Genomic DNA, 24,291 nt, shown 5'->3' with positions numbered 1-24,291 from the left:
GAGTTCCTGAGGGAGAAGCAAAGTTCCTGTGTTCTAATGTGACTTCATATTTGGGGGGAAAAAAAAGAACAAGAAAACATATTCATTTCACTGCAAAATTTAAGCTTGAGAGATGTGAGCTTTTGTTCAGCTTTTGAGGTCTCCTTTCAGAGTGCAGGGCGGCCACATGAGCACTGGGGGAGTTCCTGAAGGATCAGAATACTTCAAAGATAAAAGGGGTTATAAATCAGAAGGAAAAAGAAGTCAGAAGCCTTTTCTGAAGTGTAAACCAAGGAAGAAAAAGCACAGGGAGGATCAGAGCAACACCAAGAGCTGGACACAGAATGATGCTGGTTCTTGGTACCTGTAAATTGTGGAGTGTGGCTGCAATAGTGCAGAACTGGCTTTTAAAACTACGAGATGCTAAAGCACAACGGTTGAGGGCTATTCCCTCGTCCTGATTTTGAGCTCTTTAAGGGTCCTGGGTTTTTTGCTGTTTTCCACTACAAGCATTATGATCGGTTTTCAAACACAAAAATAAACCCTCTCAAAGCAGAGGAAATCACACGGCCAGCACCAGAAGACTGGCAACAACTGATTTCTGATGTGGCAGGCCTTCGGTGAGTCTATATTTATCTGTTCTTCAAGCTGCTGCAGCAGCAAGGCTTGGAGAGATGCATTTACTGGGAAACAATGGACTGGTGAAGCAGCTCTGCAACGAGCGTGTATTCATGCTGGGTTGCTCTAAGGTGCTGAAGAAAGGCTTTTTGCTTGCTTAGACCTACCAAAGGAAAAGTGCAAGTAACAGAGCTACCACGGGTTGGATGCTTCTTACCACAGTGCCTGAATAGTCTGTATAATGCCCAAGGATTCTGTCCCTGCTTCTGGCAGGTATTTTGCTTCCAGTGTTGGGCACATTTCAAAGGAGACAGTGACAGACAGCTCTTAGTTACAAGTTTCTTGTAGGCATTTAAGTGTGACACAGAAGTCTTTGCATTCTAAATCCATACGCACTTAGTAAAAGATCTGATGGCAAAAGGAGCTGACCTCTGAGGTCATTTAGACTCTGATCGTGCAAATACAAGCTATGCTTAAGCATGAGAATCAGTATTTAGATAGACCAGTAACAGCCACTGAAAAGGTGTCTTTTGACTTCATTAGGGTGATTTTTATGTACAAGGATCAATGTACAATGATGTGTTTGGCAGTTTCCCACACAACGGTTGCAAGGAGATGAAAATACTTCACTATTGAGAGTATTTTCTATCAGAGCAAGGCTAAACCCTGCAATCCCTTCTCTCCAACACTGAAAAACAACGTAAACAGGTCCACAGTTCAACTCTATTTTGACAGACCTCCTTTTATTGCTGCATGTATTCCTGCCTGACCACTTCGGCTTGTCTCAAAAGACGAGAAGGAATCTGTTAAGCTCACAGTCAATGCACTCTGTTTCCACATTCTCCAGACAGAATGTTAAGTTACCCATGCTCTGATTGCTGTCACTCATACAAAAGATGAGGAACGACACCGATTTCATCCCTCTGGTATCCGGCTTGTTTCCAAAGGCTGATGGAACAAGCACTTTATGACACTAAAAGCAAGGAGCCAAGCTGACTTACCTCCACTTTAAGAAGCGCACAGCCTTTCAGGAACTCTTGAATATTACTGATGCAATCGGCTTCATTTTTAGGCTCCAGGCAGTGCTAAAGAAAGAGAATCCACTGAGCTCATTGCATTACCTCCTATCTAGGCTCTATTCAGGGGGCTCTGCATGAATATTGACATGTGCAGTTTATACTGAATTAGGGAAGCTTCTGGAGGGGGCGGCTGGGGGAGGCAGGCAAGCTGTCGAAGCAGGAAGAGCCAGCCACTGGAGGAAGTGATGCACACATCGAGATGGTCGGCATCTTGTGTTGAATGTCAGCAGATGCCAGTGCCCCAAGCGGCAGTGGGAAACGGGTGACCTTTAAGAACACACTGCACCCCAAGCATCACATATGAGCACAATCGGGAGCTCCCAGTCAGCAAAACTGATTTGTGCACAAGAAATAAAGGCTCCTGTCCTACAGGGTGGAGAAGCTGGTGTTTTCTTTCTTTTTAATTAAACAGCATTCTCCTCTGTGTTGCCATTTCCTATCTCTCATTGGACTCCTTCCCTTTTTGCTCCTCTTGCAGCAGCTTACCACGCTCTTGGCTGGTCTGAATATATCCCCTGTAAAACTACAGCAGGAGCTTATATAGCTTCAGTACCAATGGATTTGCATGGATGCAAGGTTTGTGTTTTATTCCTGACTAACAAAGTGTTTTACACTAAGAGCTCTGAAAGAGTGAATACATTTACAGTTGTAGCTAATGGCATTTACGTAAATACAGACAAACTGCATCTCCTTCTATTCAAAACCAAGCTATTTTGATCTCTGGTAGGCCCGGTATTTCCTGCCACTGGATGAACATGTGTAACTTAGCCAACTGCAAACTTCTGGTGGTTTTTCCTGCCTGTAGAGACGAAATCAAAGGACTAAAGCTACAATTGCACCGTCCCCTCAATTAGGTGCCAGTAAGTGAGGTGTAAACCATGTCGCTGATACTCCTTGCTCACCTTACCAAAGCAAAGCACAAAGCAGGGCAGGATTTTACTGTTTCAAGCTCCCAGAAATGCATCGTGAGAGAGCAGTTACCTTTTCAGCAGATCCCGGAAGCAGTCGATTGATGAGTTTACAAAGCACAGTTCCATCTTTGAGAGCAGCTTTCAGGAACTCTTCGGGATCATCTACTGTTTTCTTCGGGGAATTTAACACTCCTAAGGAAATCAGCCACGTTACAGTTTGTTCTTCTGGATTCATCCTGGAGCGCTGTGCCGCCAGCGCAGTTCTCCTGTGCAGCAGCTTGCTGGAACCCACATCCGTGATTACATCTTCCTGCCTCTGCTGCTGCTTGCACAGCTCCAGGGTGAAACTACCTTTTTTTTTTTGCTCAGCACAGAAATTCACCAAAGCTTAAGAACCAGAAGTACTCTTCCTGGGAGGTAACAAACTTGTTCTCGAAGCAAGAGCTTCTAGCGCTCTGTTAAAGACAGTCAACCACACAGTTCCAACATCACTAGAAATAGAAGTGGTTTATGTGGATTCTGGTTCCACCAAAAGCATCACAGAATGGTTTGGGTTGGAATGGACCTTAATAGCATCTAGTTCCAACATACCTAATGACTTTCTCCTTCTGGTAGCCTGGCAAATGTGGCCTTTACTTATAGCTATTGTCCCAAGAAACAAATTTGTCTTTACTACTGTAAATAGAGGTATTTACAGCTTTAAAACGGAACTTCACACTAAAGAGGATTGGGAGCAGCATTACACTGACTTTAAATCAGCCTTTTTTGACTTCATGGGGCAAACCTAGTTATTAAAATTGCCTTTTAAGAGTTGTTTTCAAGATCTGAATTTTGAAAATGAATTCTGATCATGCACTGTATGCAGAAAAAATAATGGGGTTTTCAATTGCTTTATGTAAGTGCACATTTAATCCAAATTGGGGCTCGGGAGATGCTACATCTCTCAAACATCTGGATAACTTAGGAAAGTTCATAAAATTAAGTCCTCCAAAGCTGAGCATTAAGCTTCCCAACTATTTCACTCATCCTGTTAAAATGTCCCTTTCCACCAGCAAGTCAGGATCCACTGGAATTAATCAGTTTCACCTGCTCTGGTGTATTAACCATTACTAGTGATCAGATTAACTTGAAGAAATCCAGTTGTCCTGACACCTTAACTGTCCTTTCACCGGAAGAGATGGAAAGTGAAGTCATTCTCCATTTATGATGCTAAAGAAGTTGGAGCAGCATGGATTGAAGCAATACCATAGGAACAAATATCCTAGAGACCAGCACTGCACAGTGACAACGTTCTCAGCCAATTCTTAATCCTGTTACTTGAAGCAACTGTTTTGAAGACATCGGTGGTCTCAAACTGCTTAGGGTTAGTGATTTAAAGGGTAGGAATAGAACAGCAGAAGGATAAATTACATACAGTAAACATGCTTGGGTTTGCATCTCCACTTTCCAGGTCTTATGCCTGCTCCTGGGACCTACTTTTAGCAGCCACCAGTAAGAAAACAGAATTGCTCTTTTAGGGTTAGACACATTTTGACCTTTGTGAGGACAGGCTGAGTTCCATTTCTCTGCTCTAAGGACATGGTAGTAACATATAGCTGCAGACAGTGGGAACAGTAAAGCCAACTGAAGCTCCATCGAACTCATTGCTATCTGGTGAAGTGCATCTACAACTATCCATATGTGCCAAACACTGCAGATTTATGACTGATTACAAGAACTTGAGGGGGTTTTCTCCTTTCTCCAGTTCTCATGAGCACTATTTTGCAGAAGTGAGACTTGCACTCTCCACTTTCAAAGCTTGCATTTTCTGGAGTAGCCAAAGACAACTAAGGCTCAATGACCTACAGGGGACAGTCACTGGTACATGGAGACACCCACTTCTGTCACCTCATCAGAACGTACCAGTTTCTGATGTAAAGAGCAAACTCAGGGCTACAAACTTGAACACAGAAGAGTACTTGACCCTCCTCTAAACCAAACCTCGTTTTGCGTAGGCAGGTTTAGTTTCATGACTAGTTCATGTTTCAGCTGAGCAGATGTTATTGGTTGCATGTACCAGTAAATGAAAATGCTTCCCACATCTTGAACTTACCAACTGCTTGAAAGGCCTGCAGACATTATTCACAAAGGCATTTCTCATTAGCCAGCTCAAGGCAAACCTTACATCTTTCAGAAAGGACCCATTTAAAAATGTTCCAACTTGTTCACCCACCCCTACACTAGAATTACTCCAGAGATGAAGGTATAGCTGCCAAGCAGGAAGTTTCTACTCTGGTCTTTGGAGAAGACCTCAACTTTGGTTTATTGCTGATGGGGACAAATCAAATGAGTTGTCAGTCAACCTTCACCCCCTAGTTACAAATACACTTTTCTTTGCAGCCCAATTTACACCAGGGATGACTATATAGGATAACAGTACTTAAAAACTAAACAAAGGGAGGTGGTCTATACCCAGTTATCAAAGGACTGATACATCAGTAAGAGGATGGCCACAGGAGCAAGAACAGCATTCAGATGCTCAGAAAACATCCTATTCTCCTCTAAGTCACTTGCTCTTTTTTTCAGCACAGAGGGAAAACAACCAACACAAAGAGCAACAGTGGAGTATTATTCTGCTGCATTTTACTGATGCCTCACATTTAAACAAGTGACTTTCAATGATCAAGTTTGAGGCAGTGCATGAGCCAGTTCACACTGGTGGTACATTCTCATTACTTAGCATTTCAGGCAGATACCAATCTTAGTTTGTATGACAGCTCAGATGCTGGCTTTACCTTTCAGTTGGGATGATCTGGTTCAGCCTGAACAGCAGTAACCCTGGAAGCTACTGCTGAAAAAGCAGTTTCTTAGTATCCCAGCACATTATTCTTTCCTGCAGCAAATATACTCTCCAAGACCACTTTGTAGCCCTACACCTCCATCGGTATGTAACACCAGTCATATTTTCCACCATGCAAATGGCACTGAGTAATGGCTATTTTCTTTCAAATTAAAAGAAAGAAACCCCCGTTTCCCCCCCAGACAAAACCAAACCCACAGTTTCGTTAACAGTACCTTTATTAGTCCTGGGAAATACTGCAATTCTACCCATCTGCTACATACACATACACTTACTCCTACAATCTGCAGTCCACAACTGATGGTTGAAGTGATACTCCAATACCCACAGGCAGTTTTAAACCCCTTAACATATGCATGCTTTAACTACGCATTATAAACTGAGTGTTAGTGGTTTAAATGAGATCAGTTTATGTCTCTCACAGTATAAATTTTATCAGCCATGACTGTTAAGTACTTCAATCAATGTGAAGTTAAGTTTTCTACATGGAATAGCAGTGCCTGAGGATTCCTCTCACATCCACTGGCACATGAACACGTATGTAAGATAAAAATGCATCAAAACCAAGGGCAACTTTTGAAGACAGCATCTTGTGAGAGATGCAGTGCTGTCTGGAGGGTTGCAAGAAGCCAGTACATGCAAGAACACACAATATTCTGGGGATTTATCACTAATATCGTCTCAGTACATCAACACTTCTCTCATTGAGAAGGCCTGGAAAACTACATGTAACGATATAATAAAACTTCTTATGGTTTCTTGGTGAAGAATTTGTAACAACTTAGTCCTCTGCCTTTCAGAGGACTAAACCTCCCTTTTATGTAACTTGCTTTCTCCCCCCCCACCGTAAACAGATATCACCCCACATAAAGGGCAACCTCAGAGCATTTTTCTGCTGCAGGATCTACTGAAGCACATCTACTGACTGCTGCTGGCAGGCAGCAAATGACCTCCACCTGATGTTTTTATATCCAAGAAATTAGTAGTGCTACTTTCAAAGGCAACTCTGAATGGTAACACAGCCCACTAAAACAAACAGTGGGGAACACCATACTCAAAAGCCAAGCTTTCACAGTTGTGTTTTGTTATCCTTCCATTTTTCACTGCATACCCACTGCTGCACTGCCTTCTTCTGGTCACTGTAACTGAAAAAGGAAATGCAAGTTAGTACACTCTCAGAAACCAGGAGACAAAACAGTTAAATGATCTTCCTGATGATTGTCTTTATACACACAATGCGTGCATTTGGATGGTATTCAACCTGTGCCAAGAGTATGACAATGTATCAGTAGCTAACTACAACGATCAAATTGGTCTGAGCACTGCTTGTATTAATGCACACTTCTTGTACAGCATTGTCTCCAGAGCATGTACTAAGTAAAGCCCCTGTAATATCTGTGTGTATTTCCCCTACAAACTGCCTGCCACAAAATCCCACTAGCTCTTGACCATCTCAGCGTGCTACTCAGGAGTCCTGTAATGAACTGACATGCACACTGGTATCAACCTGTAAGTACCCACGTGCTATAAACCTGTAATCAAGAGAAGCTGAACAGCTTGCTGAATCTGTAGAATTACATGCTTACATTTTACAAAGTCAGTATTACCTTCCTGCCATGAGTTAAGCTCTATTTATTGCCCCCTAAACTAACTCTGGCACCATGCCTGTTATAAATTTGGAACTATTTCTAAGGTGCAGAGTAGGCTGGAAAAGTGTGCTTTGGTGTTCATTTCTTTATTAATTACAACATGGCCACTACCACCAGGAACTGAGAAAAAGGATCCAGTGAACTGAGAAAAAAAGGCTCCCTTTTCCAAAAGAGAGCAGCTTTGTCACTTGCCAACAGTAACCGACTTTAACCCACCCGGATAATACAGAGAACTGAAGCACACACATACAAATAAAAGCTGACAACCTTCTAACACAACCTAGATGATGATTTGGCATACACTTTGAAAGTCACCTAGGATATATTCCATCCCTTCCTTAAAGGATTCCTGATTTGGATCAGCCTCAAACCATACATTTAATAATGGACTCCTGCTATTTTTTTGTGCAGGCTGGTGTGGGAGCAGAGGAGAAGAGCTTCCTATAACAGAAGTACTCCTGACGCTTCTGTATTTGATCTGAAATACAATCTAGCATGCTGAAGTAAAGCATCTCTTTCTTCCTTATCAAGGTAACAGCAGCAATTTATCAGGAGTATGTCAGAATAGACCATTAATGAAGGCACTGCACAGCAACTTAGTTGCTGAGACTCTAAAAACAATAAGCTGTAAGCCAACTGAGGCTGCAGACATTGCACTGTCTGCACCAGAAGCATCCTTCATACAAGATGGCAATACCCTGCAAACAGTGACCACGTGTCAGATGCAGAACAGCCTCAACTACAGCTTTTTTTCACCACTTCTAAGTTGGTTCTCAAAAGCAGTATTTAAAACCAACAGAAAGTACATTCCTCCACTTACAGAGTACTTCGAAAACTTGATTACAAATGACATTAAAAGTGCAAGTTTCCTCTGGGAAAGGGATTTGTCCTTATGCATCACTTTATACTAAATTTTAACAGATTTGTCCCACATTTAAAGTTATTTCCTTTTTTAATAACATTTAGTAGAAAAGCTGTACAAAAAGCTGTATTAGCATCACAGACACGACCACTTGCTTTTTTTCCGGGTGAGTAATCAAAGAAAGAGTAATCCTTCCACATTAATCTGAAGATAGTGGCACCTACACCTGCTTGCAAAGTAGTTTTAATAGGGTAGGCTTCAGAGGCATGAAACACAGCTGAACTGCAAAGCTTTAAACCATTCTGGAGATGGCTGGAGCTCTGCAATTTAATCCTAGGAGCTCTGCAGAGATTAATTCCTAATCAAAGATTATGCTCAGTATAATCATTAAATCACATGTTTTACAAGACTGATTAAATGCCAGTACTCACATTTATTACACCAATTTGTATTTTTATGGTCTGGTCTTATAAAGATCCCTAGGACTTAACTACTCTCTGCAGAATGACTGAAAGTGTTACAATTTGTAATCTTAATTTATGGTCAACTGCACCCAAATGGGGATGAGTTTCTGCAGACAGGAAGCCTCTGTCAGTCCTAACTTGGCTTAAAAAGCCTACTTAAACCTCCTCCTCCAAAATTCAAACAGGAAATGGAAATTATTACTAGTCCATGTAGGATCATGGAATGGCTTGGGTTGAAAAAGACCTTAAGATCATCCAGTTCCAACCACCCTGCCATGGGCAGGGACACCTCACACTAAACCATGGCACCCAAGGCTCCATCCAACCCGGCCTTGAACATTACCAGGGATTGAGAATTTACCACTTCTCTGGGCACCCTGTGCCAGCACCTCAGCAGCCTCACAGTAAAGAACTTCCTTTTATCTAACCTGAACTTCCCCTGTTTCAGTTTGAACTCATCACCCCTTGTCCTATCACTACAGCCCCTGATGAAGAGTCCCTCTCCAGCATCCTTGCAGCCCCCTTCAGATACTGGAAGCTGCTCTGAGGTCTCCATGCAGCTTCTCTTCCCCAGGCCTTCTCAGCCTGACCATTTCTAAGCACAGAACCACAAGAAATCCCCCTTCCAGCTACTACCCCGGAGTAATCTTTACCTTATGTTTTGGTACAGGCACCATCATCTCTGCCATCAGCACAGATGAACCAGCGTTACCTCAGTGGTTATCTTCTAGAAGCTATCACCCTGCAATCAAGAGAGGATACAACAAACTAAGAGAAGTACATTTTACAGCATAAGTCAACCTATAGTGCTCCCCCCCCACCATTTCAAAACAGTCACAAGCTTGGGTTTGCACATTAGTCTGTTGCAAGTTTTACTACTTCTCTTCTAAGTGGTGGAGGATTCACTGGCTTGGAATGGACTGGAATGGCATAGTGACAGGTTGCATGGCTTATGGATTCTCATTCCTTGTCAATGATGCACTGCCATGTTAAATCCATAAGTTGAACGACAAAAATTTACTGAGGTCTAAACAGTAGTACAAAGCTTTTGGGTGTGTGGTTTTAGTTGGAGGTCTTCATGTCTACTATATTCAAGAGCATCTTTTGAACTTCATGGCTTTACCTGAGTCAGAGCAACTTGCCACAGGTTCTGCCACATGTACTAGTTATCCCTAAAACGCAGTGTCAAAGTACAGAGATTCAGGCATCCAACTAAAGTTTGCAATGGCTCACTTCAAACTCTGCTATTTGGCAAGCTAAACCAATTCCGGATTTCACAAAGCTTTAATTTTGTTATAATACAGTATATGCAGCCTCTTTAAGCATCTTCACTGTAAGATACTGGGCACAAAATACCCCCTCCCAACCCTACCTGACAATATTCTGTCTACAATGAGCTGCGTTACAGCTTTAGTTTCAAAACTGGTGCCATTAAATGCTTTTATCCAAGAAGGAATGTTGAATTTGGAGAACTTTTAATATATTGAAGTATTTCTTTTCCATTTTTTTTTTTTTAAATCTAGACAGCATTTCCATTGCCATGACGTGCAGCTTGGCTTTACTGTACTAGAGGAAGATAACTTGGTTCAATTTTGACTTAGACTGGAAAAACTAGTTTGCTTTGCTTACCATCTTTGCTGTTTCACAGGCATTTGATGCTTTAAATCAGCTGTGGAATGCTGAAAGATTCACTTGTTTTTAGGAAGCCATAAGCCTTTGAGAAGTTGGAGAGAAAGACTTCTGTGCTTATCTTATTTTCTCCTTTGGAAATCAAAGATGTTCCTTTAAAAGTGAAACACTACAGAGTTGCAAAAATTGGAAACAGTATGAGCAAGCATCGTTTTGTAGCTTCTTTGATGGAACTGGTCAAGGGGTTTTATTGTTACAGTATTCTGGAGCTGACTTACATGTACATGAGATTCATTTGGAAGGGAGATCCTTTCAAACTCCCCATGAAACAGTAGGAAGGCAGAAAATAGCATTATCCACTTGCTTTTTCAGGTTAAGTGAATGATATCCTCTATTTTTCTCTTTACACAAGGATCTGAAGGTATTTTGTACTGAGAACACTGTGACTTCAAATTCTAGGCACAACTGAACTCTGTGTGGAACAGCCCCACCACCCTCCAACACAAGCAATACTTTGTTTAAGAATGAGATGCTGAACATGTAGAACAATCCATCTCCATGTTAGATGGCTGGATGTTGTGTGGAAGCTCTTATGAACTGCTTGTTCCATTCATGAGGAAAATCAGATGGGAAGTGTGGCATTTCAGGGAAACTTTACTTGGAAAATTACAACACTAGTACACAGCTCAAGTTTTATACATTTAACATCTGCTTTTTGAAAGAAATGTTAACAATTTTGAAATGAAATTAAACACTGGTTTAACTTTTCCTCACAAAAGCATAAGTCATGGAGGGGAAAACTTAACAGGCAACAATAAAAAAAGGTAAAAACAACTTTTCCTTTTAGTAGTCCTCTGGTAGTAAAGATAGAACAACTTCCACTTTGCTTTTTTTGTTTGCGAAGTAATTTGTCTTGGTCCAAAAGTTTAAAGAGTATTTTTAGTATCTGCTCCTGCCTCCACCTCTATCGGATCTGCTTCCACCACGGCCACCACCTCTGGGTGCTCCGCGGCTTGAACTACTGTAAGAATCACGAGGAGGTGGATAGCCCCTTTCCATGGATGGGGGAAGACCCCTGTCTTGTCTTCCAACACGATCACGGCCACTTGAGTAGACATCACTTCTGCTGCTTGAGTAACTTTCTCGGCTTCCATATCCATCTCGTGTGCTGCCGTAATCGTCATAGCGACTGCTTCCACCATAAGATGGCGGGGGCCCTCGTGCAGGTGGAGCACTACGTGAGTTACCTGCAGGGTCAATGGTCAGGTAATATGGCAACACCATAAGTTATATAGAACAATTTCAATCTGAATTTACAGAATTGCTGTATTTAAATGGTTACTGCTACTCTTTTGTATGTATTGAGATGTTCTTAATATTATCTGCCACATTAATGGTATTTAAAGTGGGGATTGCATAGCAGGCAGTGAGTGGATTTGAAGACGGTGTTTATTCAGGCAGGCTCTTTACTGGGTATTCCAGAACAGCTTGTTATTTTAGAGAAGAAACTCAGCCACATTTTCCAGAGATAGTTGCAATTCTGAACTGTAGATTTTGCTTCTTTAGTTTACAGCTTATTTAATATGATGGTAACCAACAACTGCACTTTCACTGTAGGGGGGAAAAAAAGCGTGCCACTTCCCCGTAAAACACAAGCAACCTAGTAAAAATCAAGTTTTATGACACCTGTACAGCTTAATACATGATCCTCAAAATGGGATTCTTACCATAACTATCATATGAATCTCTGTAGGAGCCTCCACTTGGATGATCCGAGTAGTCTCTGTCACGCCCACCACCGTATCCATCACGATCACTATAGGAGGAAAGACTACTAAGACTTAGTATAAGTCAGCGAGATCATGGCAAGAATAAAATGACAAGAAGAAAAATCCAACAGTAGGTACCTATAACCCCTAGAGGGGTATTCATCTCGTGAACTGGAGTGACCATAATCACGGTACGCGTAGTCCCGAGGAGGTGGCGCATAGTCCCGCGTATCCCTGGAGCTGGGATAATCTCTGCTTGAGTAACTACAAAGAACAAGAAGTGAGATGTCAGTCAGATGTCACACCTTAAAAGATCAAAATCCTTCTCTGAATAAAAAAGCCAAACTATAAATTAGTAAAGGGAATTTACCCATCTTTAGTGCTGTAGCCGTCATCTCTTGGAGACATGTAGACATCCCTTCGTGATGGCATCGGTTCTCTGCGTGGAGGACCACCGTAACTGTCTCTTCCGCGTGACACAGGAGCTTAAGAGGAAGAGTCCAAGTTCTTAATTATCATTTAGCCACACGAAAGACTCCTCAAGGCAAGCATTAGCAGATAATATCCTTGTTTATAGGGATTTAAAAGTATCTCTGTAGCCTACATTTATAATGCTTTACACTTCTGCTTGTACAGTTTTACAGCAGCACTAGAACAAATATATCATATCACACCAAATTATCCCAACCAGCTACAAAATGATAATGGTATGAAGAGAACTGGTAGATTAGGCAAACAATACATTATCCCACAACACATTTAAGTTACAATTGACGATTCGCATCAGTTCCTGAACTAAAACTAAGCTGCTACAGCTGATTAGGTAAACAAAAGTAACTCAGGAGATTCTTACCTCTTCCTCCCATACTACTGCTACGCACTGGTCCTGAAGGTGCAGATCTTTTAGGTGGAGGGCCTCCACTTCGTGGAGGTGGACCTCTCTTCATGGGAAGTGGCCCTCGAGAAGATCCTAGAAGCCATGAACCAACTTGTTATTTCTGTGATACCCACCCATATGCCCTAAAGTCTGAACTACAATAACCTAGGCGCTATTATTACCACTATGTGATCAACAGTAAACCTGTAAAACTAGACTTCAAAGCTTTCTCTTGTATGTTGGCCACTACTCGATGCTACTGGCAGAAATGAGAGCCCATCAAGCTAACTGTCCAAAGCCTAAACTGCTCTCAAGAACTGTCTTTTAGAACTTATGCAAAAGCCACAGGGTATGACCCAAGTGAGAAAGACAAGCTGTTGACTGATTACAGGTATCAGCTAAGTACTCAACAAGCTACTATTCTCAGAAGACAAGAGCCACCTGGGAAGATGTACTAGAGAAGATCCTACAGAGAGGAAACAGAGACACTACAGAGTCTGCAGAACCTACTACAGACTCTCCAAGACAGGAGGTTTTCACTATTTCCAGGGTTTTTTTTTTTTGCATTACAGCTTTTACTGTTATACCTCAGGTGCTGCTTGCTTTTAAGTGACAGTTCTGTTTTGATACTGAAAGTCTCTCCATCAATTGCTGTATTTTTGATACTGAAAAGTCTCTGAATAAATAGTTGTATCTTAAGTTACAGAATATCCAGTATCAAGTAATACATTATCCTTTCACTTCAGAAAGCTTCAACTCAACACACTGTTTTATAACAAAGCAGCCTTAGCTTCCTTAGCTCCCACTATGACCTGGAAGGATCACTTCTAGAACTTGTTTAGACCTCTTGCTAGTAAGAACGAAAGGCAGTTCCCTTTCCCTGGTGGAAGAGAATCACTTTTTCAACTTGAATATCAGAAAGCTTCCTTTCTCACGTGCAGGGCAGGAGTTTTGCTTTTCTTTCATAGCCAAAAAGCCAAGTGGAGTGTTAGTTGTAGAAGGGAATCTTCAGATTTGAATGCCTTTTCTTAAGGTGTACTTGCCTAATCAAAAACGTGACTAAACTGCTGAGATCACATTTCATCAGTTTATTAAAGAACAAGGAGTGCACTATTCGGCTGTTTGACTTTTTTTTTTCCAGTAGGATTACTGTCATCTTCCAATGGGATTGTCTTGTATGTTGTCCAAGTATATAATGAGAGAGGTCAATACATACCCAAGTGACTCCCTCTTGAAGGTGGTCCTCTCGCGCCACTGCCGCCTCTTCCACCTCTAAGGCCCCTGGGAGGACCTCTGCTTCGTGGAGGGGGGGGTGGCCCACGCCTCCCACCACTTTCAAAGGATGGCTTGGTTGCTTGTTCCACTTTAATTGCTTTCCCATCTAATGACTAAAGAAGAAGCTGCTTTACTCAGTGCTCAGTCACGTTTGTATGTTTTAAATTAAGCCCCTCTTGCTTCATTATTACAGGGCTTCCACTTTATAAAGTTAGAGCAACTCTAGAACTGATTTGAGTCGTCAGCATTAGTCGCCATGTACTCAGCAGCATGTTGGGCCTAATTTCTACAGTACTTCATTCTTGTGGTACTGATGGAAAAAAAAAAACCTTATACAGAGCAGCATCAGAAAGGACTTTCAGTGAACACAAGTATCCAATGATTACGGCAGCCCCATGTCACTTATTCTGCAAATGAAACACCATTTATGATCTCCAATTTACTTTCAATTGCCATGGACTTTTGTACCAAACTAGGACTGCACCAGTAGTTACAGGATTAAGCTGAAGGTATCTTAGCTTCAGTTGGGGTTTCTGGCAATGGGGAGGCCGTTTAGTACATTGTCTTGATGTTCTGACAGAACGGTGATCATTGAAGTACTTAGAAGTAATTTCAGCATCTACAAAGCAGAGCAAGTATGAGAATTCACCCCACTTCCCTACTGTTTCAGGGCTGGGTTTTTAAAAGAGGTGACTGTTACATTTACTCTATTGCTTTTGCAGAGTGGAGACGCTTTGTGGTGGGTTTTTGGAGTTTGAAAGTGGAAGGTTTTTCTGGAATATAGACCTGCAGTAACAGGAACTTTGTAGCCAACTACTGTACCTCAAACATGGGCAGGTGCTAAAGACACAGTGAGTAACAGCTTCATTCATCAAATCTCTGTATAATCTTTGTACATCAAACACTTGATAATTACAGCAGAGCCGCTATCACAAGCTCTGCTGCAGTTCAGTTACTGCACACATTTATCCTGGCAAACACAGTTTGTCTTTTTTAGCAGTCAAATATTTACCTCTGCTGTGGCAACTAATGAATTAATACAGGCAGGAAGTGTTGCATATGGCACTTCTTAGCTGCAATAAATGAACAAGAATATGACTGCTAGCGATGCATTACTCTGAGCTGCTGACAGGATTTTACTGAGGTACTGAGTCTTTTTTGTTCTTCACTGAAATCTAGGCCTCTCTGAACTCATCCACTTCAGTAGCTCAGGTACTCCTCCGCAATACCTAGTTGTAGCTACTGTTTGGAAAACCTGTGTGTATATTCACAGGTCCAATGTGAGGAAAAGAAATTGAACAATACTAGCAACACCAGATTTGGCTTGGCTTTGACTTCATAAATGTGTTTTACTTATGGAAGGCTCCTCCAAAAGCCTTCTGGCATGACAAGCTCACCCATTCCAGGAGCAAGCATTAGTACCTCTCATCACTGAACTTAGCAGTTTGCATCGTTATTTTGCCATCATCATTCATCTGTCTCGGTCATCCTTCTCAAAACAGGAACAGTGGGCTTGAAGCCTTAAGCTTTGCCATCATGGCCACTGCTATCCTGTTTCCTGATAGCTTCTTGCCAGCTTGTTTGAAGCTTGGAGACCAAACACCATCCCCTTCTGCTAACATGGGTTCTGAGAACCTGGATGCTCACTCCAAGTTCTTTAGTTTTTTTATGTAGGAGGTACTGTTTTCCTTTTTCCTCCTACTTCCTTCCGCCTTGCACTCATGCATCTTACCTAGGCAAGAGGGTTTTGTTTTGAAGCTGCTTCATGCAAGCAGTCTTAAAAGGTTATGCCTAAGGTCCAAAAAGACCTTGCATTAGGTCCAAGAGATTATTTTTCCTCTTTTGTTAACCAGAAGATATTAGTCAGTTTGTCCTGTTTTAAAGCAGAAGGGACAACTTCATTTTATAGGTTCTTAGATCAAAGAAGTAAGCTCTCATCCCACTGACAGGTAAAACTGACACAAGCCATCTCAAAGAATTTTTCAATGAGCCCAAAGCACCAGTTTTCAACATGAACACTCATTAACTGGCATTTATAACCTTGAATCAGAGTGTTGCAGTACCATTTTTACTATGATATGGGCACCATAAAGTGGAGTCACCCTGGTGCTAAAAAGCAGCTCAGTAATTGAAGATAAAGAGTCATTTAAGGATAGTAATAGATTGGCAATCATAAAACCTCTATGTGGAATGAACAATCATCTATACGGCTTTGTAAGATGAGGCACGTAACCAAAACCAATTAGAGAACTGTCCTGCAAACTGTTCCATGTTCCAATGGGAAAGATGAATGAAATCTGGAAAGTTTCAGGAGTAGGTCAGAAATCAGGTATTCCAAAGAGACTGCTAGAGAAACTTGCATGAAACACAGGGGGCTCCTCTCAAATGGTTCATTGTACTGTTGATGCTGCAGTGACTCCACCATTGCTGCACATTCCTTGATGGCAGATCAAATGGGCTTCCTTCCACCAAATATACTCAAGAACTGAAGATCATTTCTTACAAGGCTGAGCTTCTACGTATTTTATTGCTTTTTCACCAGAAGAACTGGAAGCACTTTCTTGTTGGTTAGAGGAAGACAACCTTCTGCACTGCTGAGTACAGTTTAGACAGCTGTTTGGATTGTAGGATTTGCTTCCAACCCCTTAACACAGTCCAGCTGGCTTGGCAGGTCTATGCTGGAATTGCATCTCTGGCTTGTCCTGGATGTTTCCTCTAAGGTCATATCCTCTCTTGCATTATTCATTTTGCCCTCAGGACTGAAAAAACAAAATGATCAGGAGAACAGGCTACTGCACTAATTGACCACTAGAGACTTGCAGTGTCCACACTTGTGTCCAGGTACGTATGTGCATTTCATGACATCAGGATGTTGGCTTGACTACAGTGAAGTAAGGCGGTCCTTAAAAAAGGCTGGTAATTTGCTATGGTATAGTACTCTTGGCATTTCATCTGTGCTGCTCAGACATGCTAACATTGATCCAATCCTGCACAGAAAGTAATTGAAGTGAGAAATCTCCACCCCCACTCCAAAATGGTTATCTCCTGACCTCTTTCTGCAGGACTGAAGTTAATCTTCAAGTAAGCTTAGACGAGTCTGTGCTTGTACCATTTTAGACTAAAACATTATTAATTCCCTTCCTTCCCCACCCCTACCCCAAAGGGGCAAAACACTGGATGTTTTGCATGAATACATGCAAAGAAAAAAAAAATCTAAAGCAAATTCACTCCTGCAGAATCTAAGTCAACCTCTTCTACTAGCCTTCACTTGGAATTCCTTTGGAATGACAAAGTGGGTAACACAAGTGATGCAGAACTCTTCCCCCTGGCTGAACAGGCCAACTATCTCTTTATAGACTGCTTGAGCTATTGCCAGCACAGTGCTGCTTGTCTTTCTTCTGCGTGAGCACTCCAATCCAGCATTTGGAAATGAACAGGGAAACTCCCAAGTTGTGATTTATTACAGTGCTGTCTTCCTACAGCATGCCTTAACCATCACTCCTCCTCACATCTAGGATGCAGTCTTCGTGAGGTACAAGCAGAATTTACAGTACAGAAGGCTTTCTGAAGATGAAGACGAAAGACTACTTCATGAACATCTTCCACACCCTTCATATGCAACCAAGCAAGGTATGTTAAAGACATCATTCTAGGCCAAATCCCAAGTGAAGATTCTTTTCATACACTATTTGCTGTTCAGATTCCAAAGCTGAGAAGGTACTTTTAGATTTGTAGTGCTGAAGGCAGAAACTATGAGAACAATGCTCCACAAGGCAGTACTCTTCCAGATTTCTTGACAATGATGCAGATGGGTGTATTCCAGACTATGGAGACATTACCTCAGCCACATTCAATCTGATTTAGCTATTTCACTAAGTATTACTTTCCTAAATGTTTCCAATGTGACCAAACACATGCCACAACGTTTAAGATTTAGAAGAGTTGGTGATTACTTTCAGAGGGATTTTCATGCGAACTTTGCACTCCACAAACACTTCAGATTGGCAACTGAAGTCCTTTCAGTCTGACAACTGCTGGTGCTTGAAGTTCAGTGAGGAAATCTGTGTTTGAGAACCTGCAGTTAGGTCTTCAGAACTGTAGCAAACTACACAATGGAGATGTAAATTCAATAGAAGAAGCACCTTTAAGGATGTTTAGGCTGGTACAGAAAGGACATTACTAACTTGCCACTCTCTGCCTTGACAATGCAACTAATTTGTTTAAGAAAGAAGTAAGTCTCCACAGGAAGTAACACTATTGTCCCGAGGTTGCCCTGAAGCACCCAGAAACTAAGCCTACAGAGCAGAAAGCTGCTGTAACACAAAACAAGGTAGGTTTTACTATTTGTGTTCACTGTGAACACTACAGCAAGCTTGTTTACTTCCAAAGTACAAATTTTCACCACGCTTTACTTACTGACTGCAATGACTGACACTCTTCTTTCATTTCAAAGTCTTATACCAAGACAAATAGCTATCAAAATTCCAAATGTTCATTAACCAGAACAGAGATTTCTTCATCTTATATAAATGGCATCTCAGAGACACTGCTTAAATACCAGTGTAGCATGACCTTAACACATCTGTCCAGATTATGCATGAAAGACCAGAGCCAGAAATTCAAGGTAACAAAGACAGCTTTCACTGTCTAGAGAGCACCTCTATGAAGATAAACAGCTGCTGACCAGTTGCAAACTTACATCTAGCTTCTCAAACACATCAGAACAGACATAGATCGCAACAGCCTACAATCCTTTGACAAACTACCCATGTATCTATCAGATTTTTTTTGCTCCAGGTTTCTCTTTAAAGACATCACAGATGCATTATTTATTTGCTTTTAAAGTCACACCATTGCACTGCAGGATGTAAACAAGCAAATGCAACTGCTAGTTCACTCCAAAGATATTTTACATTAACTGGCAAGATGCTCCTCAAACATCTTAAGTAAATTTAGGATGCAACTCACAAATGTAGGAGTCACCTACACATTACCAGATAGCACATAAAGCAAGCGCAGCAGGGAAGTAATGTTAAACCCACGTTAAGGGAACCATTAATGCTTTTCAAGTCAGTCACTTCCCTACAGTGTAATTTATACAATCCTGCATTCAAATATGATAAAAGCATTGTAAGAAGCACGCAAGAATTAAGAGCTGACTACTAAAAAGCCCTCCAAATAAACAAAAAAAGGAAGTAGTATTGACAGCCAGACTTCACTTTCTAGTTTTTAGGTCTATAATTGGGAGAAAGTGATTCCGGCTTCATGGAGACAGAAGCATTTGACCAAGTTATGATTTGCCTCCAGAATCTCCTAACCCATTGTCTTTCCAATTTTTATTACTAGCTAATTTACCCCACGGATCAATACTGCTGGTCAATAGCAACAGCAACATGTAACTGGTCTCAATTCCTACCTTCCCATTCATGTCTCTGGCAGCATCTTTTGCATCTGCTGGACTCTCAAATGTGACAAAGGCGAATCCTCTGGACTTGTTGGTTTCACGATCTTTCATCAAAAGGACTGCAAAAAGAAAGCCAGGTTACCCTTCCCTGTAATCAGGCAGCAATATCTAGCCTTTATTTAACCTTTTAAGCTCAGAACTTCTTAGAGGACATAAAAGCGCTATCATTTCCAGATGATCAACGCCAAAAGAGTCATCACAGCTATTTTGTTGCTTTTTATTATTTAGTATCTTAAAACAGAAAGGGTTTTCCTTGTACCTTCCACGATGCGTCCATATTTGCAGAATACAGCCTCAAGGGCTTTTTCATTTGTCTCTGTGTTCAGGCCCCCAATGAAAAGCTTCCCAGGACGGTCTGCTTCAACCATTTTGATTCTGAAAGTGACCTATTAAGAGCATAAGGTCGTCATTAACAAAACATTAGACTGCAAGAGAAACTTCCAATACCACCCATACAATATCAATGACTCCTCAAAAATAACAAGCACATTTTCTTGAGCAAGATGTCAGGAGTGATAAAGAACAGAACAAATGTATAGTTTTAAGACTGAAGCAACAACGGGCAGTATTAACTTCATTTATTTAGTCACATATCGTCTACTTCAAACAGTAAAAATAGTTTAAAAAGTGGGACAAGGCACTGATAACTCTTCAGATCAAGCAGCATCAGTGAATATGGTAAGTTTTCAGGGTTACTGCCTTGTTACCCTCAACCCAAGCACTCCCTCTAAATCCTGTCACAGATGTTTAAATACATGTATTTAATACGTCAAAGCAATACCAAAATGTTAGCTTTCAAGTCAGTTTCCGCCAACAGTCCAAATTTAAATTCATTCTTTAAGCCATTTCAAGCACATCGGGACAATGCCGAAGTCCTGGCCTACACAACGTGTCAGCCTGAACGAATACCAGACCATCACTGCAGCTGTACACAGTAAGGCCACCACTAAGGCAAGGCGAGGAAGGCAAAACCACAAAGAGTAGCCCGACAAAGGAGAAGCGCGGAGTGCCTGGCAAAGCGCCTGCGTTCAAACGTTACTCGCACCCCTCCGGCCCCGTGGCGGGAGGCCCGCAGCAGGGTTCAGAGAGGGCCGGCGCCGCTCCCCCCGACGAGCAGCGGGGACAAAGAAGCCCCCCGGGAAGCACGAGGCCGGCGGGGCCGCCCAGCCCATGAGGCCGCGGCGTGCGCGGCGGCCCCTCTCCGTGTCCCCGGGCAGACGCGCGGCGGGCCGGGAAGCGGGTGGAGGGGAAGAGGGGGGCAGCAGACCCTCCGCGGGCTCCAGGCACTGACACAAAATGGCGGCCACCTTTGGCAAGGACTTCTCCCTCCCGGCGCCCGGAGACCGCCGCGGCACTAACGCGACCGCGCAGCTCAGCCCCGTTTGGAGCTATTGGGCCGGCCTCCCTCCGTCCTCCTCGGGAACGTGGTGGACCACGCGGCGGGACCCCGGGCATATCCCCCCGCACCTAAAATGGCGGCCACTGCGCCTCACGCGGTTAGGACCCCCCTTCTCCCCACCACACTCACCATGCTCCCCCCACCCTCCCCAGGCTCGGGCGGGCATGGAGGCCCGCCTGGCCCCGCCGCGCCTCACCCCGCGCCCGCAGCGGCGGAACACAGCTCCCTCACCCACAGGCCGCGCCTTTCCCCTCGCCACCGCCTTCCCGAGGGGCAGGGCCCCTTGTACCCCTCGGCGAGCCGCGGGGCCCGCTCCGCTCGGCCGGCAGCGCTCACCTCCGCTCACACCGAGCCGCAACTGCGCAATGAGGACGAACAAAGGCGCTGCAGGGCTTTATACTGCTGACGTCAGAGGCCGGCCGGGGACCCGGATGCATGCGGCGGGGAGCTCGGGCTGGGGGAGGCCGCGGGCACCGGGGGCTGGCCCGGGAGCGGGGCTCGGTCCTCCCGCAGCTATGGCCAACGGCCCGCCGGAGGGCTCCGAGGCTCCGGCCCTGCAGGGAGATGGGGCGGGGGGTGCCCTGCTGCGGAGCTCCGCGACCCGCTTGAGCGGGAGAGCTCCCTCAGAAAGGGGCAGCTTAGCTTTGGAGAAGTTTAATTAGTTAAATTAACGTGTGTGTATGTCAGTGCCCCTTCCTTGGAGACTGACAGTGAAGTGAAACGAGGTTGAAAATGAAACATGCTCTTAACGTTTTCCATTGCTTCAACTTAACTCCCATTTTCTAATTACACCTGAAGGTTAATTGTGGCTGTTTTCTTTTGCTGGCTGAACCTGGTAGCTGAGAAGTGAGGAGGAAGCCTGTGCATCCAAAATCTGGCTGTTTTCACTGTTTGAATGTGTAGATTATCTAAACTGGTGTTACTTGTGAAAGCACCCAGTCTAATCCCCACTCAGTCTTCTAATGTCAAACCAAGAATAGGGTTTTCTGTAACGTTGGTAGAAACCTAAAAGGAGGATGCCTGGTCATGGATTTGGAGTGGTTTTTAGGACAGCTATTTTGCAGGTCTCCATTCATTATAAATACTCCCCAAGCACGGTGAACTTGGTCAGGATCTGCACATACCGCCCACTCCTACTCCTTGAAGAAGGGCTCTTACAGTCCCACAAGATGCAAAAACTGACGGAATTGCTGGTTCTTTGAATGTTTATCATATCCCTCCTGCCTCATCCTTGTGCAGTGAGGGAACAGTGCCAAGATGTATCAAAGGCAAATAAATTATTAAATATACCTGCTGAAATCCCACTGGGATTAACCAGAGGACTTAAAAAAGAAACTCAAGTGCATCACCTGATGCCAGGTTTGAATAACGGGATACGAGCAGCCAGTCCCTGTGGATCTGAGGTGCTGAGGGATGCCAGTCAGCTCTGAGGAGTTAGTCTCCAGAGTCTATAGATGCTACTGGTACTGCTCAGTTCCCTCAAGAGCTGCAGAGCTGAATAATGGTTGCATCCTGATAAGAGAACATCAGACTCTCCAGTTTTTCAGTCGCCTCTGTTCAGACGCTGATATTCAGCTGCTCTTTGTGTTACAGAAAGCAGAAGGCAACATTGCTTCAGACTGCCTCATAGATCTGTTGAGAATACAAAAGGAGGTGGCTCTCAAACACTTCTCTAGACCGTGCTTAAAGATGATCACTTTTCCAGCGTGGATGCTAAGAGTTACTGGATGCTGTTACTGTGCATGGGAAAAGGGAAGGATGAGCTTGGGTAATGAAGTGGGAGGGCAGTGCAGGTGATAACAATGCACTTGGGGAAGAATGGCATAGCTTGCCCAATTATCATATGAAAAAAGGTTCAAATTTGAGTTTCAATGCAGAAGAATTTCAATCTCCGAGTCTCCCTGGAATGGATAGTGAAAACTAAGGCAAACTCTTAGCCCTGCAAGAACCAGGCTAAAACTGGTCTCCCTGTGTGATGTCTCTGTGTGCTTCCGTGACCTGCAGCGGTGTATTTGCTGACCACCTCCAAAGAATTGGAAAGATAAGCAAATACAAACTACAGTCTCTTTTCCCTCTTCTGATTAAGAGTAAAATACTTCATTGGTAGCTCCAGGCTTCATTTTGTTGACAAATACGGTACATGTGGCTAAATGGGATTAGCATGAACATAATTGGGGCCAAATTCTTCTGTCCTTTGTCCTACAAGGCATCTTCCTTGGGACTCTTAACAAAACCTTAGTTCCAAGCTGGAGGAGTATTTGACTGCATTCCACTACATCGGTTAGGTACGGTCTTGCTTCAAGTGCAGAGAAAGAAGTCTTTTTCCTGGAGAATATGTAATTCTAATTCTTACCCTCCTCCTGGGGGATGAGGAGTAATGAATAATCTGATCACATAAGTCCCATTCGGGATGAATAAAGAAGGGAATGTCATTCCCTCTGGAGACATAGTTCAAAAACTAATAACTGGAACGATCAGTTTAATACTTTCCTGACAAAGAGCAATTTTCTTGGCAGCTGTCAGTTAATAGGTATTTATAGAAATGCCACATTTTTCCTCTATAAAACTCAGCTTGGAGTGGATTGAGAGCAGCACAAAATAATTGTTTCTGGCACTTTGTCAACCATTTCTAAACTGGAACTCCCCAGTGTCCTTCTCCCAAATCACCTCTTTGGCATCTAATTGTGGCCCCTTTCAGTTTATCAATACAAGGTGGATCACAGGGCTCCAGGACATAGCTGGAGCAGCCTGTAATGACAACTCAAACTAATTATTATACACCCTTTAGTCTTACTCCTTTTGCCTGGTGCTGTCTTATGGTAAGGGTAGCTCACTACTAATTGGTGAGTTGGGTAAAATTGTTGGACATGGAGGTTTTGGAGGGGTAATGCAAATACAGTGCCACAGGCTGTAAACTAGGGTGGCAACAGGGAAATCAATGGGAAATACAGATAGGAAGATGGAGATGTTGTCTACCTGCTAAAGACAGTGATGCCTTCAGTGCAGGGGGAATAGTATCTGTCAGGCTTTACGGAGCTCAGCTTCCAGCCATCACTTGTACTCACCCTGCTTCTCAGCCAGGCTTTGCAGCCATCCCAGAGCACTGCTCCTGCCATTGCCACATAAACCATTGAGGCTGGAGCTTGGCGTCACAGCTGGGGCACCCCTGTGGCTGTGTTAAAGGAAGGAGCTGCCGGACACCATGAGCTGGTGTGCCTCCACTGTTGTCAACTGCAGACATCACAACCTGCATCAAAACCTCATCAAATGTAATTCTTAAAGGTTGCAGGGTTAGAGAAAAGGTTACAATACAAAATCTTGCGTTTCCACCCCTGATTTCTGAGCTGCTAAAATCCAGTTTAAGTCTTTCTCTGCTTTGGTGGGGGGCTAAAACCTGAAAAGAGGCTCTGGTACAAGTCAATACTGAAGAGAAGGCTCCTTAAAGGGAGACCTTAGAGCAGTGCCAGTGCATGGCTG

General features: G+C 43.2%; 2 protein-coding genes, 1 long non-coding RNA gene and 1 other non-coding gene across 8 annotated transcripts in view; all 4 read right to left on the bottom strand.

Moving 5' to 3' along the window:
• ARHGEF6 (Rac/Cdc42 guanine nucleotide exchange factor 6) overlaps window positions 1–3,037 on the bottom strand; it is a 38,747-nt gene extending 35,710 nt beyond the window's left edge. For 2 of the 3 annotated variants that reach the window (XM_061446198.1, XM_061446199.1), the window contains exons 1-2: window positions 2,658–3,036; window positions 1,599–1,682 (exon numbers count right to left, since the gene is read on the bottom strand). In XM_061446198.1, coding sequence (XP_061302182.1) covers window positions 1,599–1,682; window positions 2,658–2,822 — 249 coding nt within the window. In that variant the 5' untranslated portion in view covers window positions 2,823–3,036. Of the gene's footprint in view, window positions 1–1,598; window positions 1,683–2,657 lie in introns of all 3 variants that reach the window. The other variant, XM_061446200.1, reaches the window with a different exon arrangement.
• LOC133265562 (uncharacterized) overlaps window positions 1–24,291 on the bottom strand; it is a 377,264-nt gene that overhangs the window by 135,322 nt on the left and 217,651 nt on the right. The window contains exon 2 of the long non-coding RNA XR_009742019.1: window positions 7,977–8,645. This is a non-coding gene — a long non-coding RNA (uncharacterized LOC133265562). The remainder of the gene's footprint in view (window positions 1–7,976; window positions 8,646–24,291) is intronic.
• Window positions 5,627–24,022, bottom strand: RBMX (RNA binding motif protein X-linked). 3 transcript variants are annotated; one of them, XM_061446207.1, is made up of 11 exons: window positions 23,880–24,021; window positions 19,675–19,801; window positions 19,368–19,474; window positions 13,893–14,064; window positions 12,653–12,769; window positions 12,170–12,284; window positions 11,938–12,063; window positions 11,758–11,861; window positions 10,031–11,277; window positions 9,055–9,143; window positions 5,627–6,571 (listed from the first exon to the last, which is right to left on the bottom strand). In XM_061446207.1, exons 1-9 carry the CDS (start codon window positions 23,943–23,945, stop codon window positions 10,970–10,972), a joined length of 1,242 nt encoding a protein of 413 aa, XP_061302191.1. In that variant the 5' UTR covers window positions 23,946–24,021; the 3' UTR covers window positions 5,627–6,571; window positions 9,055–9,143; window positions 10,031–10,969. The 3 variants fall into 3 exon arrangements, with proteins under 3 accessions (XP_061302191.1, XP_061302192.1, XP_061302190.1); XM_061446208.1 differs by having other exon boundaries at window positions 9,055–11,277; window positions 11,758–11,846; window positions 23,880–24,022; XM_061446206.1 differs by having other exon boundaries at window positions 9,055–11,277.
• On the bottom strand, window positions 19,545–19,618 carry LOC133265650 (small nucleolar RNA SNORD61). The gene has a single exon (XR_009742042.1). It is a non-coding gene; the product is annotated as a small nucleolar RNA SNORD61 (small nucleolar RNA).

The sequence above is a fragment of the Pezoporus flaviventris genome, unplaced genomic scaffold (assembly GCF_033815535.1).
Source record: "Pezoporus flaviventris isolate CSIRO_AGI_PZ_B2104156 unplaced genomic scaffold, CSIRO_AGI_Pfla_v1 ptg000005l, whole genome shotgun sequence".
In the NCBI taxonomy this organism is placed as follows: Eukaryota; Metazoa; Chordata; class Aves; order Psittaciformes; family Psittacidae; genus Pezoporus; species Pezoporus flaviventris.
This window is presented reverse-complemented; position numbering and strand designations above follow the sequence as displayed.